Genomic DNA, 16396 nt, shown 5'->3' on the forward strand with positions numbered 1-16396 from the left:
TATTTCATTAGTTGTGCGTTTACATCAAAATTTATAATTTTTTGAATTTATTTAGTATCAAATCAAGCGGTCAAATGTGTGAGTTTTTAAGTTAATTTTAATACATTCATTTTCCAACATTTTTATCGCTTGATTTGATACTAAAATAACTCAAAAATATAAAAAAAAATTGTATGTAAACGCACAGCTCATAAAGTAAATCGGTTTGAACGGTTTGAATTAGTCGTTTGAAGTCTATTTAATTGATTTTTAAGTTAATGTCATATAACACCGATATTATACTTGCCAGACTCCAAATAAATAATACACCTTTAGCACATGCTTTTAAATTAATCAGGGAACGCTGCTGGTTTATTCCTAGCTCAAAGATATCACCGCCAACCAACGCTTCTATCCTCTTTTCTTGTATTTGACTTCACAATTCAAGCCCCGCCATATTGATTCTCCATTTTTTATCAACTTTTGCGAATCTTCGCAGGAAAAGGAAGGGGGAAAAAAAGGAGAAAAATAGAATTATCTTTTCAAGACCCAAAGAACTTGTAGATGACTTGACATCTATCCGTTGCATTAACGATTAGAGATTAAAATTAAGAATCTCCCATATTATTTGAGATATGGGATGTTATACTTATCATAGTGACGAACGAATAATTTGGATTCGGTTCGGCGGGATCAAATATTTATGATTCGGTACAACAAGAAAGTAAAAAATAAAAATAAAAAATGCGTTTTTTTCATGAATAATTCGTGATTCGCATTTTATTCACTAATAACATGTATTATATTTTTTTGTGTTTTATTCGAAATTCGGTTCAAAAATGTAAAAAAATGAATAAAATGCTAGTTATTCACGAATTTATCACGTATATTGTTACTATGATGCTTGTCACTAAATCATCACTTATTTTGAGTGTTTCATTTAATAAATATGACGGTTCAAAATAATATGTATATTATATAATAATTGAGTGGGTATTGTATAATAGATGAATGTGTATTATAAAATTACTAAATATGTACTTTGAGGAATTTGCAAAATGAACCAAAAAAATAAGAAAATCATATTTTTGTTGATAGTAGTCAAAATCAATTGTGTGATTTTGTTGAAAACACATGACATCTGATAATATATATTTTTATTTTCGTGAAAAAATAATTATTGATAATTATTTCATACTTAAATAAACAAGTGTGCATCATCCATCCAACCAAATGTTATCCATTTTACAATACATGATGAACTGGGTGGTCTTTTAGGAATTCACATCCTCTCTCGGGTTTACCTGACTAAGCACAATTACAATCGGACAGTTCTTTTAGCCTGACACGAATCTCAAAATGGACCCCTACAGTCTCTATAGGAACCGGATTGAGTCTGATCCGGCTGGGATTAATCTGGCCCGTCAGTTTCAATTTGCTTGAGTCAGGTACCTGGAGGATATGGATCCGTTTTTTAAGAGGTGAGTTTACGATTAGGCCCATTAAAAATTAAGATATCTGTTATGACTTGTATGATTTCGTAATCATGAATTATAAAATTCAAATGATCATTACTCCTAAATACTATCTAATACCCCCCCCCCCCCCCCCCCAAAAAAAAATAATAATAATAATACAATGTCTATTGTAATAACAACATTATATTGATGCAAAATTTAGGAGATCTGATTCCTGTTTCTTACTAAAAAAAAAATTGATGGAAAAATACATATGCTACATTAATATTCAAGGTTTTAAATAGCGATTATTGCGTTATACTGTTATAGTGAAAAGGCTAAAAGAAAAAGCTATTGCGGACAGCGTAGCTATAACAAAAGCTATCATACATAGCATTTTTTGTTTAAAAAAAAATATATATTTCTACTAATTATCAACATTATATAAAGTCTCATAGATCAATAAGTAATATAAAATTAATTAAGAAATTAGGATATTCATACTAACCAGTACAAAGTCTAAATTATTATTCATAATATCTTTAATAATATCATAAACTATATATTTTTTTCCGTTTAAAATAACCTAAGCATCATGGTATATATAGATTATTTTTTTTTCTTAAAAAAACATAGATATTATGAAATAAACTATCTATCTTTTCCTATTTTAAAAGTAAAATTAATCTGAATCTTGAAAAATTTGATCTTTAAAATTAATTTTTAGTTTGAGCCTTTATATAAAGGCCTATGTTGACCGCTATTACCGCTATAACGGTTGTAGCTGAAATAGTGCACTTCTATTCCATAGCGTAGTGTTCAAGGTCTGAAAACACTATAGCGCTGCTATTGCGTCGCTATAGTACGTTATTTAGAACACTGTTAATATCATATACATCAAAGATAAAAAAAAAAAACGGAATCTTATCAATGAAAATGGAATCTTATCGATCGACAATGAACACTTTGCTGAGACTCCAAGTTTACAACCTTCAAACAAAAAAAATGACGATTACTGACAAGTGTCCATCTACCATTTAATTGTAACCATACAACTGTTATATATTTGCATCTCTTTTTAAAAGGGAAGTAGAAAGACCACCACCTAAAATACCTGATCTACACAGCACTTCTAGATCTGGTACAGTAGTACAGCTACCTATCCACAAAAAAAGGACATTATGAATAGTAGCGAATTATAACTGGATAAGGATTTCTCTACCGTTGACGGTTGTTGTGCTTCTGACTTCCAAGTTAAGAGATAGCGTCTGTCTTGCGTCTAATAGAAAAATCGCGTTAGGAATGAGAAACAACCTACTCAATTTGAATTTATTTGGGTTATTTTGAATTTTGAATCATAGCAACAATTTAATGATTCAGAAAAGATTTAGCGGGATAAAAATTTTGTGATTCAGAAATAATTGAGTAATAATATGAAATTGTATATAGTGAGAAAAAAAAATCACGAATAATTCGTAAAATTCAGGAAACCAAATAATACGCGGAATGATTCGCCAACAACTAAATACAGATAATTTGAAATATTCGTGAATCTTATTACTATGTTTTGAATCAGTATCTGATAATTATTAATTAAATTTTTATTACAATATTATTTTTAAATATTTGACGAATAAATTCAGTGACTTCAGGAAAATATTTTATTATTTTATAATATTCACTGGTATACTACATAGATCGAGTTAGAAAGATATTCAAGTAAAATCCAAGCATTACCTGCTAGCTGCAATATTTTATATTATTGTTTTTAAGGTCAGGTAATATTTCATTCCTCTTATGACCGATCCAACCGATTTGTCTAGAAAAATTATAAAATTTTGAATTTGATTGGTTAAGTATAGATTATAATTTTTATTAATCCGAAGAATAAATTTTGGATATGGATTTTTGATAGAAATTAAATAGTTGTAGACTTGTAGTATATCATTTTTTAAGATAAATTATTTATAAAATTAAAATATTAATACCATCACCATATTTTAAATTAAAACTTTGTCTATATTATTGGAAGTTGGAATATGTTTATCTTTTATTTTGACATTTTTCAATTATAACTTTTACCACTTGTATTTTTATGAAAGTCGCAAAATATTACTACCTAACAGAAATCTCAATTGAATGATTGTTTTTAGCTTTCCATTATTATAAAAATCTAGGATTATTTTTTTTAGCTTTCTGCGGAAATAAAAATGCATATTGAAGAAACACAATTTAGTTTCTGAATTATGATAAATACTATCAGATATAATCCAACATAAAAAATATAAAGAAACTTAAAATGGATGATTGTATAATCAAGCAATTAATTTCGTAAGTGATAAACATTTGTTAATAAAAATTAAAACAATTTTCAACAATTATCTTTATATTAAAAAATCATAAACCAATTGTGTGTTTTCAAAAGAAACACACACTGACCAGTCAATACTCAATATTGGTTCTTCACAAGAAAACAAAAACAGATAAAGAAAGAAAGAAAGAAAGGAATAAAAAAACATTAGACCTTTCCACAAATCCCATAATACATTTGAAAATTTATCCAAGTCCAGATCAAAGAAGTAATAATTTTATTACTATATCCAGTAATAAAACAATGACAGTAATTCTATTCCTCCATTCAACATGTCTGAAATGGGATATCATCTTGTTCCTTGTTTTTTTAATCGCAATAGAATAGGAACAATTAAATTGATTAAATTGAAGGAAAAGTAGTCAAAGCCAGAAAAAGCTGTCCAAATTCCCTCTTGCTGCCTCAAAATATCTCTACAACATCATTTTTCATGGCTTATTGAGAGAAGATATTGACCGACACTAAAAACAATCTCGCACTAACATGTCTCTCATGCTCTCACTTTTTTGCATTTTGCAAACACAACTGTCTCTCACTTTTGTTCTATCCAAACACACAAAACAATGAAGAATTCATGAATTATACTGATTTTAGTATTATTCATTTTTACCCTCATTGATTATATATTTTTTTATATATATTTTTTTTTTCATTTGGACCTTTATATTAATGAAATGATTAATATTATTGAATTAATAACTACACGATATTCAATTATTTATTATTGCTCCGCATTAAAAATTATGCAAACTTTACCCCCTTTTGTTAACCTTTAGTTATAAAAAAGTATTATTCCTAACTGAGCACCCAAATTAAACATTATGTTAAGTTGTTCGGATAAACAATTAAAATTTTGAAAACAAAAACAAAATGTAAGGTATAATAAAATATAAAAAGAATGAGTATTGGAAGTTTGGAACCTCCTACAAAATTTTAGTGTTGTTAATATCAGCTCTCATTTAATTGTGAATATTATATTTCAAAATAATGTAGGGGGCAAACGAGATTTTTTTCCTTTTGAGGTTTAAAAAAGGGACTCGAGAGAATTCTAATGACACTTCATCCATTACTCGAAAGTCGAAACCAAACCCAACCGCACATAACACAAGACCTTAAATTTTGCATATTACTTTGGCAATAATTTATTCGACCCCATTCGACCTTATCCGTTTCTGAAAATTATGAACTCTCAGTCGCTTTCTGACGCGCAATAAGTTTATTGGGACCCACGTGTCAGTGATACAAACGGAAAAGCAGATACGTTTTGATCCTTGGGGCCAGAGTGTTTGAAATTTGAATGCTTCTAAATAAATAAAAAAAAAAGCTCTCTAGGAAACAACGAAAATTAAATAAAAATGTTTGTGATTTTTTTTTAATATTGTTTGCAGTGTCGTAAAAAACGTTCGTTTATGTCCATTAATCGTCCGACTAGTCATTGACAATGATTAAATTGTTAAAGATTTTTTTAATTAATCAGTTAATTTTTTTTCGATTGTGACTGATTATTTTTAATTATTTTTGATTAATTATTTGACAGTGCTCTATCCATCCGACGATCGTATACCGTTATTTATAACACTGATTGTTTGTGAAGCATTAACAGATATCGTAATCTTATTTATCAGCATATTTTAAATGAATTTCTCTAATATTTTCTTTATTTTTACTTAAATGATTGGATTATAGTCTTGTAGAATTTTATTCAAATTCTTACTCTTCACATGTTCACATGAAAAATTCATACCGACTAAAGTGTGCCGAAATATACCGGAAGTCAAGTTAGTACAAAGATTTATATTTAGCAAATTTACAAAAATATGACCAAATCTACCACGTGCGAGAACAAACCCAGCAATTTCATTTCACTTGGTCTAATTTCTCTCCATATAACACCTTCTTTGACTGAAATAGTGACTGATTACCAAGAACACGTCTAACTATTCTAGAATAATTTCACAAAAAAAAAATCCTTTAGATTCTTCTTTTAGTATGGATAAAATTGTACCGATGTGGAATATCTTATTTGGGTTCTTGTAACCTTCTTCTTTTGTGCACTGTAATTATTGAAATTCTTAAGTTGACCTTTCTATGAGAAGAAAAGTTAAGAATTGTATGATTATTCTAGGGGAATGATTGGAGAGAAGTAGGAGAAATTGCAAAGGAGAACCAGTCTATACTCTATATATACACCTCCGTGGCTAAATTGCAAACGGCATGAGCCTCCAAATTCCAATAGAAGAAAAAACCCCCCTCCTCTAAACCATCAAAAAGAAGAAGAAAATTCAGAAAAAAGGGAGAATAGAGAGATGATATCCGATCCAAGGAAAAACGGAGAAGAGAGAGATGATGAACTACAGTATGAATATTCTTCTTCGATCTCTGATGCTGAATCCTGTTCGTCGGATTCTGAGGATGATGCAATCTCTGATCAAAATCAACAGTCTGATTCTAGAAAATTAGATGCTTCTGGGCCGCTTTATGATTTGTCATCTCTAATGGCGCAGCTTCCCAATCCTAACAAGTAAGCTTTTATATTTTTATTGCCTTTTTTTTGTTAAATATTTTGAGAAATTTAATTTGGGTGTTCAGTTAAGTTTAAAAAAATTGCTTCAGAAAGTGTTAATTGAAGAAAACTTGGCCTATATAGATTTTTTTTTTATTCAAAGGAAATTTTATGAAAAATTAGTTAAAATTTGGTGGATTTTTTTTTAATAATTTCAAGTCACCTTGTCAACCTTACTAGGTAAATCAGATGAAATTGGTCATGGTGGGGTTGAAACAATGAATATTTCTGTTGTAATTAATAAGTTAATAATGCATAAATATAAAGAATATTTTGATTCCATGATATTTGTAATAAAAATTGTATGGGAATATATCACAAAATGGGTTTTAGGTAAGAATCTCTTATCTATGTAAGGAAAAGATAGTCATAAAAAACTTTACTAAATAATATTGACTTAATCCTATTCCTTTCACATGCCTTGGATCTTATCTTATCTTATCATATCTTATCAGAAATATATTAATCTTTTTCGTTACAATTTCAGGAGAGGATTGTCTAAATATTACGATGGTAAATCTCAATCTTTCACATCATTGTCAGATGCGAAATGCAAAGAGGATCTACCCAAAAAAGAGAACCCTTATTACAAGAGGAAGATAAAACCAAGCAAGAGCTATGCTGATGGCCTCTCTGACAAGAACCAGGATGCATCTTGCAATCATAACCCTAATAATAAAGATATCACAAGAAACTCTTCAAGGGGTTCATGCGGAAACCTCTTGGCAAGAAACAGTGGCAGGAATATGTTGTGTAGACCTCCCACAGTTCCTCTAAACAAAAATTCAAGTAGATTGGCTTAGAAAATGTATACAGTGAAATACTGAAATTTTCATTAGTAATTTCTTTTTTTGCTTTGAATCTTATTATTATGGATACTATTGGATTTTAGCAGTTCGGCTTAAATGATGATTTTGTGCTCATATTGCACTGAGAGCTATACCTATACTTTTTGTCATTTGTTTTTCTTTTTTGTTGTTTTGCTTTTTTCTTTAATTATTTCTGTGATGAAACCAAACATAGCGTAATTGCTAAGAAAATGTCTTTCGTACGGAAACAGATTCGATACTTCATTTTAACACAAATAAAGATATAAAAAGATCAAGGATCAGTGATAATTAAATTTCTCGTTTATCATAAAATGGAGAACAGCTTGGGTCCGATGGCCATTGGACTTAAAATGATTTCAATAAGCTTGCTCACCATCGGATCTGCTTTAGAATTTGCGCTCGCACTTTTGCGTATACTTTAAAATCCGTACGCACGAATTCTAAAACAGATCCGATAGTGAACGAACCCATTGAAACCACTTTGAATCCAATAACAATCGAATCCAAGGAAGTCCATAAAATGACCTTTTGTCAAATAAATGTATTATTTTTTAGTGGATAAATGAGAGAACAAATTGTGTAAAAACGAGTTAACTTTTCTTCATGTGATATGCGGCTTGTTGTATTGATTTAATCGAATAATGACAACATTTTTATATACCTCGAATCAGAAATATCACTGAGTTTTTTTTTTCTTTAAAGTTTCCGTGTTATAATTTGTAAACCAATTTTGTTTTTTAGAAATATCTACTCACCAAGAACTCTGGACTAGATTCCAAGGAAACAGCAAATGATGCCGCGTGTTTATTCCATCAGGCTAATCGAGATATAATATTGAAAAAAGAAAACATTGGGACCTTAATCTGAAAAAAATAACAATCAGTTTGCATGCACTTTATATCCACTTCGCTATCGAGAATAACAACGGTTTGCAAATTTATCACTTGCATACAACGCAAGCGCAAAAGAATAAGAAAAAATTAACAAAAAAACAAAAACATGAAGACGAAAAGCTAGCTATTCTTCAGGTAAAGAACGTCTTATTAAAGCAAAAGCAAAGAGGATACCTAAAAGTTTCTAAAACCTTGTATGGTGAAAAGGCCACCTAACAATTTTGGTGAAATTTCTCAGCTCAAAATCAATAAAAAAAGGAAAGAGATGTTATAGATTAAAAGAATATCAGCTTCATCATGAATTCTGATATGATTCTTCTTTATAATGTGTAGACTGAGGCACAGTGGCTGGCTGCACAATCTGCCGCAGCCTTCATTGCCACAGAAAAACCTTTATATAAAAGATAATTTTTCTTACTGAAGAAAAATCAAAAGGCGTATTCATATATAGCCTTAGCAGCTCCATCATCATCATTAGTGGATCCAATTACATTAGCAACTGATTTGGCCTTCTCGGACCCGTTAGCAAGAGCCACACCTAGAGATGCTAATTCCAGCATCTCCACATCATTCTCACCATCACCGATTGCCATTACCTTTCATTGAAAATATAATAAATTTATCTAAGGCATGGACAGCACTGCATAGAGGTTGCTCATGCACATGCTAAGATATTATTGTTTATTCATGTTTTTACTTTTGTCAATGCAAATTACACCCGTTTTATAAATTCTTTACATGATCCGCAATGAGTACAACAGCAGACCATTAAAAGCAAGTGAAAATGACCAAATTGACCCTAAAAAATGGTCAATAAAAGCTTCCAAAAATCAGGTGTAACTTAAGTTTAATCGCAGCTACAAGAATAAAATGAATCCACTGGAACTACAGTCAATCAATATTGACAGGACAAACTTGTGTTCCATAACAATAGGCAAGATTTCATAGTTAGCACGGAAATATCAATTTTTTTCTTACTTTTTAAAGTCGCAAAATTGCTTGTATTATCTTCTATCCTTTCTTTTATTCTTCTATTCCTTATTTATACTACACATTTTTTTTGCTAATATATATTTTATATATATATATATATTTTATATATATATATATATTTTATATATATATATATATATTTTTTTTGAAAATATATATATTTTATATTTAGTAGGCAGAATGCCTACTCTTCCAAAACAAATTTGCAATCGAACAGCATTTTCAGAATGTATGTACGGGCATAGGCCAATACGTGAGAAGTTAAGCAGGCATTTATTTGTAAATTGTGGGATATGAAAAAACTACCTCATTGGGAGAAACACCAAGGTGATCCAAAAGTATTTTGACACCTTTGCCCTTTGAGGTTCCAGGTGGTACTATTTCAAGCATATGGGGCACAGCCTGTACTACTCCTGCCCGCCCATCAGTTGCTTCTTCCCAATATGGCCTCAAAGTGGAGGCTACACCCTCAGCCGTGTCAAGGTAAATTAATTTCTATAAAATAAACAAATAAAGATTAATTTTGAATTAGCAAACAACAAAGAAAGTTTTTTAGCACATATAATCAAAGAAATTTTACCCCTTGAGGACTAGGTAAGTTATAAATACACAGAGTCAGAATGAAGAAAAAAAATAATATTATTCAGGAATCTCTAATGCAATTGTTCAAGGTGCATGCAAACTCACACACAGACGTACACAGAGAGCATGCAAAGTCACCTGAATCTCTGCAGTGTTGAGAAGTTCTTCAATTGATGGAATAACTTCAGCCTGAAAACATATTTAGCCCCAGCAGATATAAGTGCACTAGCCAGATTTTTTTTTTTTTTTTTCAGATAATATGATATTTACAGTCAAGAAGCACCTTGGGCTCGTGGTATACAGTGTGAAGACAATCGACAGAAGGATGCTCAAATAATGTCAGACATCTGTCCTGACAAAATGCTATTAGAGGAATCTTGTTCTTCATTGAATAAGTAAATGCCTGAAAAATAATTCCCAGATAAGCAATAAATATAAAATATCTTGGCCTAATCATGGCGACTAAAGCAAGTACAGCACCAACCTGATTCAATACAGTGAACTGTTTTCTAGTGGTACTATTTGAATGAGATATATATTAAAGATTAAACCAAAAGAAAATTAAAATATGATGGTGCAAAATGTGCAGTTTGGTATATTTAAAGCTGCTAGCCTACGTTGTTTATTGCAACATTACAACATTGAAAAATAAACACAATTAAATTTATGAATACTGAAATATAAAAAAGTATAGTAAGACATATTATTACCTCCCTACAGACACCAAGGTCGAGGTTTCTTCTATAAATCTCTCTTCCTTGCATCCCATAAACAAGCAGACCCTGAAAGGCAGCAGTACATTAAAACCTTCATTTATAAAGAGCATTTCATGTTAAGCTCAGATATAATTTGGTTTTGCATGAACAGAATAGAACCTGAATAAAAATGCCAGGGGAATAATTAGAGACAACACCGCCTTTTCCAACCAATCCAACATTTTTCAAGATATTTATAACTCCTGGCTGGGTCTGACGCACGTAAAATGAACATTAAAAATAAAAAAAATGAAGACCAAAAACAATTAAAGAAACATGATTTTCAATTACAGAGGAAGTAAATGATTACTTTTCCAGTGGCAATCACAATTTTTACACCTCTAGATACTGCCTCTCTCAAAGCCTGAGCTGTCGTTTCCGTAATCTGACTTTGACTGTTCAAAAGTGTGCCTAATTTCAAGGCAAGGAAAGAACAGGTAAATATAAAAGAGACTGAGATTCAAGAAAAAGAAAATAAAAAACAAACCAAAATTCTTACCATCCATGTCACAGAATATATAGCTGAATTTCGGCCTATAAAATCGCAAGGATTTATCTTTCTTCATTTTATCTTGTGAAACCTGCTCTGTAAACATTCTTAGACAAAAATTCATCACTATAAGCATTTCTGAACACCAAAAATGGTGAGTAAACTTAAACTTAAATGGAGGTTCCAGTAACTGCAACCAATTTTTGACTTGTCAGGTTCCTACTGATCTCAGTTTGTCTCATTTTTCTTATGCTTTATTGAGGTTTAGTTGTGAACGTGGGGTTTTGCTTAGGAAGAGCTGCAACAATGCTTAGATATTAAAAATATTATAAAATTACTCCACCAAAAAAGGTGCAAAATGGATCAACTAAATATACCATCTGGAATTGAGGAGTCACTGATGCTCTTTATCAGCCCTTTCTTTGTCCAACCTAGAGCCTTTAAAACCAAGTGCTCGTCCATCTCCATTTCCCTTTTTGCCTCATCACTAGCCTCATGATCAAACCCAAGAAGATGTAACAAGCCACGGACCTGTGGATATCCTTTTCTTTTATTTATGGCTTGCTAACATTGCTTAAAATAACAAAACTAATTTCTTTTTACCAATTAACAGGAAACATTGTATGCATTTGCAGCTAGCAAGCAATACTTGGACATTTGCACCTACTGACCAATATTTTGGGATGATCACTGATGAGACTGGACGCTTAGATTAGGGCAATAGAAATGTACATTCTGTTAGATAATGACAATTTTGGCCCAACCCTTTATGACCCATTTGACTCACACAGGTTTAAACTATTTAAAAACCAAGTCAACCAGATTCAGATGTGTGCTCCAAATTCAGATCATCTAAGGAAAAATTTATATGACTTAACAAGAGAAGTCAAGGGTAATTAGACACTTTCTTGTTGACTCAAATCTCATAATTGATGCCATTGTAATTTGTAAAATACAAACTAAAAGAAAAATCTCATAGCTATTTGCATGTCAGCTAAATAAACCGGGTTTCATTGCAAAACAATAAATGCGTGAGGAGTATTTTTACCAAGAGAATTCTAACTTCATCGAGAAGCGAGTGGCCTCTCTCCTCAGCTTGTCTAGCAGCAGTCTCGACAGAAATTACCACTTTGCCTAGCATTAACTGTGCCAAAGGAAAGACAAAACCTTAAGAATAAGAAACCAGAAGAAGGCTTATTTACTGAATTACCCCACGCTGCTTCTTTTACTGTTCTTCTTAGGGAAGGAGTAAATAAACTCTAGTGGAATAATTTTGCAAGTATCATTTCTACTTGTCATCAGTTCTACAATGGAAGTAAAAAGAAATGGAGGTAGAAAGGGTAAATTTGAAATAAAATTATGGATATAATGAAAATGTGAATAAAAATTCTCAAGATCTGTTTTCCAAAAACAAGCACTTATTTATTAGGAATAAGTGGGTGATTAAGTGTTCCCTTCCTAATTCCCCATAGATGTCTACTTTGTTCTATCTCGGGAGTAATTGTAACCACTTGGGTACCGAATACAAGGAACCACTAGGTACTTGTTCGGCTAACTAAAGATAAATGGCAAGTTGTGCTGTGATTCAATAAAAACAGAACTTCAACATGTTAAGTTCAAATTTGGAATTTTACAATTTCAAATACTTACAATAGGGAAATCGAGATCAGCTACGTGATGTGACACATATAGCATATCAGCGGCATGATCCTCTCCTCTCCATTCATTATTAATCTTTCTGATACATTCATCATTGCATAAAACCAGAGATAATTCAACTTTTTCGTACTTTCCCAAGTCAGTTATGGAATTATCTCTTGTTTTATAGTTAGAACCATTGAGGCTGTGCAATGCAACCTTCATTGCCATAGGACCATTCAATTTCAGCATCTCTGCAATATTCTATGTAAAAAAAATCAGAAGTAAAAAATTAGGTTCTTAAGATAACACAAGGTTGTTATGTACTTATATACAGGAGAGATGTCTTCTGTAACCATTTTTTTTAACTTTTAAATATTTTTTTGGGGTTGGGGAGGGGGCAAGGTGATCAGCCTCATAATTACAAAGCATCAAACTGATGTTGCGCAATCATCTGATTTTTAACAGTCGAGGAATATTATCAATGAAAATTCATGGCTTATGTACGCACAAATTTAGCATGAACCAATATATTCTATACTGTCTTGTTGATGTAATATCCTGAATCAAAATCCTTTGTTAAAAAAACTATCTTCACCAGAGGTTTTGAAACCAGTACCAGTATTGAAAACAACAGCCACTTCCATGCATACCCACACTGGTTTCAACCCATTTGTACAAAAGTTTGTAAACGATTTCATAAAGAAAAGCAAAACATGTTACCACAACTTCATGATCATTAGGCAAATCATCGTCTAAACCAATTCTGACAGAGAGCTCGATCTCCGTTTCCTTTGGCGGCGGAGGGGGCTTCTTGACCGCGCCATTTCGCCCCCTAAGCTTACGAATCCCTCTCACGCTCCTCATCATGTATCCAGCGAAAGGAAGCTGGCGCGAGTAGCCAGGCGACACGTGGATGCTTCTCCGCAAGAAAGAAGATTGACTAAGCGTTGGAGGAAGAAGGGCGGCATAATGGGAGGAGGAAGCTGGGTGGCCATGGAGAGAGGAAGGAGAGAACCACCGAAGCGTGGCGGAGATAGCCGGAGAACGGAGGCGCGAGTGGCCGGAGAAAGGGAGCGCTCGAGCGACGATTCGTGCCATGGGTTTTGGGTCAGAGAGAGGAGACTGGAGAAGCGCTGAATGGAGCTCAAAGCACTTGATTTGAGACATGATCGAAATCTGTGGTTTGTTATTTTAATTAACAATTAATTGTCTCCTCTTGTTATAATTAAGGGACAAAATCAAGTTTAGCTATGTGGATTTATGAAGTAAACGGGGTGTGTTTTAATACAAACTATACAGTGTTGAAATTTGAAATCTTTGTCAATGTTATACTTACATTAGAATAGTAATTATCTTCATTTTGGACTTTGTTAGTAAATATGGTATGGGGTTTGACGTGTTAATAAATTATTTATTGGGACACAGAGTGTGTCATGCTTATAGAAAGCGATAGTCAAAATAGTCAAATATTAGGGTTCAAGCACCTTGACGGTTTTAGGTCTACTTTTTACAAAAATTAATCCGAAATTTTTTTAGTTAGTAACTCAATTAATCAAAATTAAACATGCACCACCTATTTCTCCAAATTTCGATTTTTATCACCCACACGCCCTCAGTTCGTACACCAAATTTTTTTGTGCGCATCCTGAAAGAGTGCATCAAATTGATTTTATTTTTATTTTTATTTTATTTTGGTTTTATATTTTTTGAGGGTGCTTTGATGCGCACCCTCAGAAAGAGCATTAAATTTTTTTTTTGTTCTGTTCTGAATTGTTTCAAATATTTGGACTAATTTTTTTTCTGTTCTATTTTATTTTGAAGGTGAAATTGTAGAAAATAAAACATACTCGTTTAACAAATAAAAATTTGAACCAAATTTGAACTAAAAATTACTACAACAAATTATACGCACAATCCGAGCAGCATTTTATACTAAGTAAGTTGGTGCGCAAATTACTACAAATTATACGCACAATTCAACGAACGTTTTATACTACAAATTACATGTAGAACAAAAAAAAATTTAGTCTAAAAATTTCAAACAATTCATAACAGAACTAAGAAAAAAATCAATTCGATGCGCTTCCTCCGAACGCACACCAAAAAATTAGATGCGTGGACTGAGGAAGCATGGATGGTGTTTGTTTAATTTCAAATTATCGGAGTGCTAACTAAAAAAAAATCGGTAGATTAATATGTAGCATTTGAATGCATAGGATAAGTAATTTTTTTTTTTTCAAATTCAGTAGAGTGCTTCGTAGAATACATTACTATTTATATAGTCATAAATTTTAAAAAAAAAATCAACTGTGAGATATCAAAATAAGCATATTTCATAGTTATCACGTTTTAAAGAAAAATTAGTTTCTCTTTTGATAAACTAAGTTCGAGTGTTGCAACTTAAGTACTCTGTGTTATTTGTTATGCCAATTTTAAATTCCAAATTGTCAATTAAAATAAATAATCATGTAAGTTAATTTGGAGCTGTATTTCTAGGTTAGTCTTTCTTAAGTCGTAATTTACATGTATAAGCCAGTAATAATATCCATCATAGTCAGGGACGGAGCCAAATATTCATACTATGGGGGTCAAATATAAATGTGGATTCCGATTAAGTATATAAAAATTTTATGCCGCTAATGGAGGTACAATTTGACAGTTCCATAACATTTTATTCTAAAATATATAGAAATTTATAAATAAACACAAAAATTTTGAAAATGAATGGAGTCAATTGACCCCCATTTATTGCATGTGCCTCCACCTCTCATCCTAATTCATTAATTTTTTATTTATATTTTGTAACAGGTCCGTTTACGTAAAACGGAATATATCCATCCAATGCATTTTTTTACTTTTTTTTCTTATTACAAAAGTAACAAAACCGTAAGCATTTATTCGTGTGTACTAATTTACATAAAAATATATTCATCTAAATATGTGTACCAAAAACGGTTTTCAATTTTTCATATCGTTTCGGTGCCGAGATTTGCGGCCATTTTTATTAATATCCTTAAAAAAAATTAATTTTAAAAATAACCCTACATTTAATTTTTTATTAAAAATGTCTCAACCGCCAGGCCCACGGACCGCCCGTGGCTGGGGTGCTCCATACCAACTAGCGGAGCGCCCCATGGTCCCTTTTTTTTTTTTTTTTTAGAGATCTTAGTATTTTGATTTGAATAATTTTGGGAAAAAAAAAGTTTTCTTATTTAGAGTATATGTCAAAAAATAAAATATTTGATATATTTACGAAGTGATGTCGTAAATTTTTATAACTTTGATTTTTTTTTTTTTTTTGGTGAACTTTGATTTTATTTGTCAGTTGGATATCACAAGTCTAAATATAACACTAATAAGGACTTGGCCTTTATTATGGTTTTTATAATATATGTATAATATACACATACACATACACATACACATACACACATACACACATATACACACATACACACATACACATATACATACACATACACATATGCATATACATACACATATACACATACACACATATACATATACATATACATATACATATTCGGTATTCCTTTCTCTTCCCATTTTTGGAACCGAGCAAGAAGCCGTAGATCTCTCCTAGCTCTCCTATTCGGTGTTCCTTTCTCTTCCCGTTTCTCTCTAAAATCTCATATTTCTCGATTTCTCGGATTTTCGTTTTAAAGCCGAGATTTGTGTTTGAATTGCTTGTAGACTAGCTCCTTGAGCTTCTTTGATTGTTTATTTGCCGATTATTTCCCCGATTTCACCCCAGTTGCGGATTTTGATTTCTAGGGTTTCGTGCCAAAACTGAAATTGGGCATAATGGTGAATTGATTAGT

At 31.5% G+C, this 16396-nt stretch overlaps 2 protein-coding genes and 1 long non-coding RNA gene across 6 annotated transcripts in view; 1 reads left to right on the forward strand and 2 right to left on the reverse strand.

The window, feature by feature from the left end:
* Positions 1-7276, forward strand: part of LOC144562874 (uncharacterized) — a 98761-nt gene extending 91485 nt beyond the window's left edge. For 2 of the 4 annotated variants that reach the window (XM_078312202.1, XM_078312201.1), the window contains exons 2-3: positions 6085-6328; positions 6858-7276. In XM_078312202.1, the coding sequence (XP_078168328.1) occupies positions 6114-6328; positions 6858-7173 (531 nt within the window). In that variant the 5' untranslated portion in view covers positions 6085-6113 and the 3' untranslated portion in view covers positions 7174-7276. Of the gene's footprint in view, positions 1-6028; positions 6329-6857 lie in introns of those variants that run through there. The other 2 variants (XM_078312200.1, XM_078312199.1) reach the window with 2 other exon arrangements.
* LOC144562875 (uncharacterized) lies at positions 7213-7873 on the reverse strand. The gene is made up of 2 exons (XR_013514221.1): positions 7788-7873; positions 7213-7337 (listed from the first exon to the last, which is right to left on the reverse strand). It is a non-coding gene; the product is annotated as an uncharacterized LOC144562875 (long non-coding RNA).
* Positions 7874-8091: 218 nt separating this feature from the next.
* Positions 8092-13739, reverse strand: LOC144562876 (haloacid dehalogenase-like hydrolase family protein). The gene is made up of 12 exons (XM_078312203.1): positions 13275-13739; positions 12564-12815; positions 11962-12057; positions 11291-11444; positions 10923-11009; positions 10734-10834; positions 10544-10636; positions 10379-10450; positions 9952-10071; positions 9807-9857; positions 9393-9581; positions 8092-8689 (listed from the first exon to the last, which is right to left on the reverse strand). The coding sequence occupies exons 1-12, from the start codon at positions 13719-13721 to the stop codon at positions 8522-8524; spliced, it is 1830 nt and encodes a 609-aa protein (XP_078168329.1). The 5' UTR covers positions 13722-13739; the 3' UTR covers positions 8092-8521.
* Between the last annotated feature and the right edge of the window lie 2657 nt (positions 13740-16396).

Source organism: Carex rostrata, chromosome 12 (assembly GCF_964058835.1).
Source record: "Carex rostrata chromosome 12, lpCarRost1.2, whole genome shotgun sequence".
In the NCBI taxonomy this organism is placed as follows: Eukaryota; Viridiplantae; Streptophyta; class Magnoliopsida; order Poales; family Cyperaceae; genus Carex; species Carex rostrata.

What these genes read in the sequence shown, in the direction of transcription:
- LOC144562876 (XM_078312203.1), bottom strand. Translation starts at nt 13,721, where the DNA reads ATGTCTCAAATCAAGTGCTTTGAGCTCCATTCAGCGCTTCTCCAGTCT. An exon ending in CTAATGATCATGAAGTTGTG is followed by an intron (nt 12,816 to 13,274) that starts GTAACATGTTTT and finishes TTTTTTACATAG; the next exon opens with AATATTGCAGAGATGCTGAA. An exon ending in CTGTATACCACGAGCCCAAG is followed by an intron (nt 9,858 to 9,951) that starts GTGCTTCTTGAC and finishes ATATGTTTTCAG; the next exon opens with GCTGAAGTTATTCCATCAAT.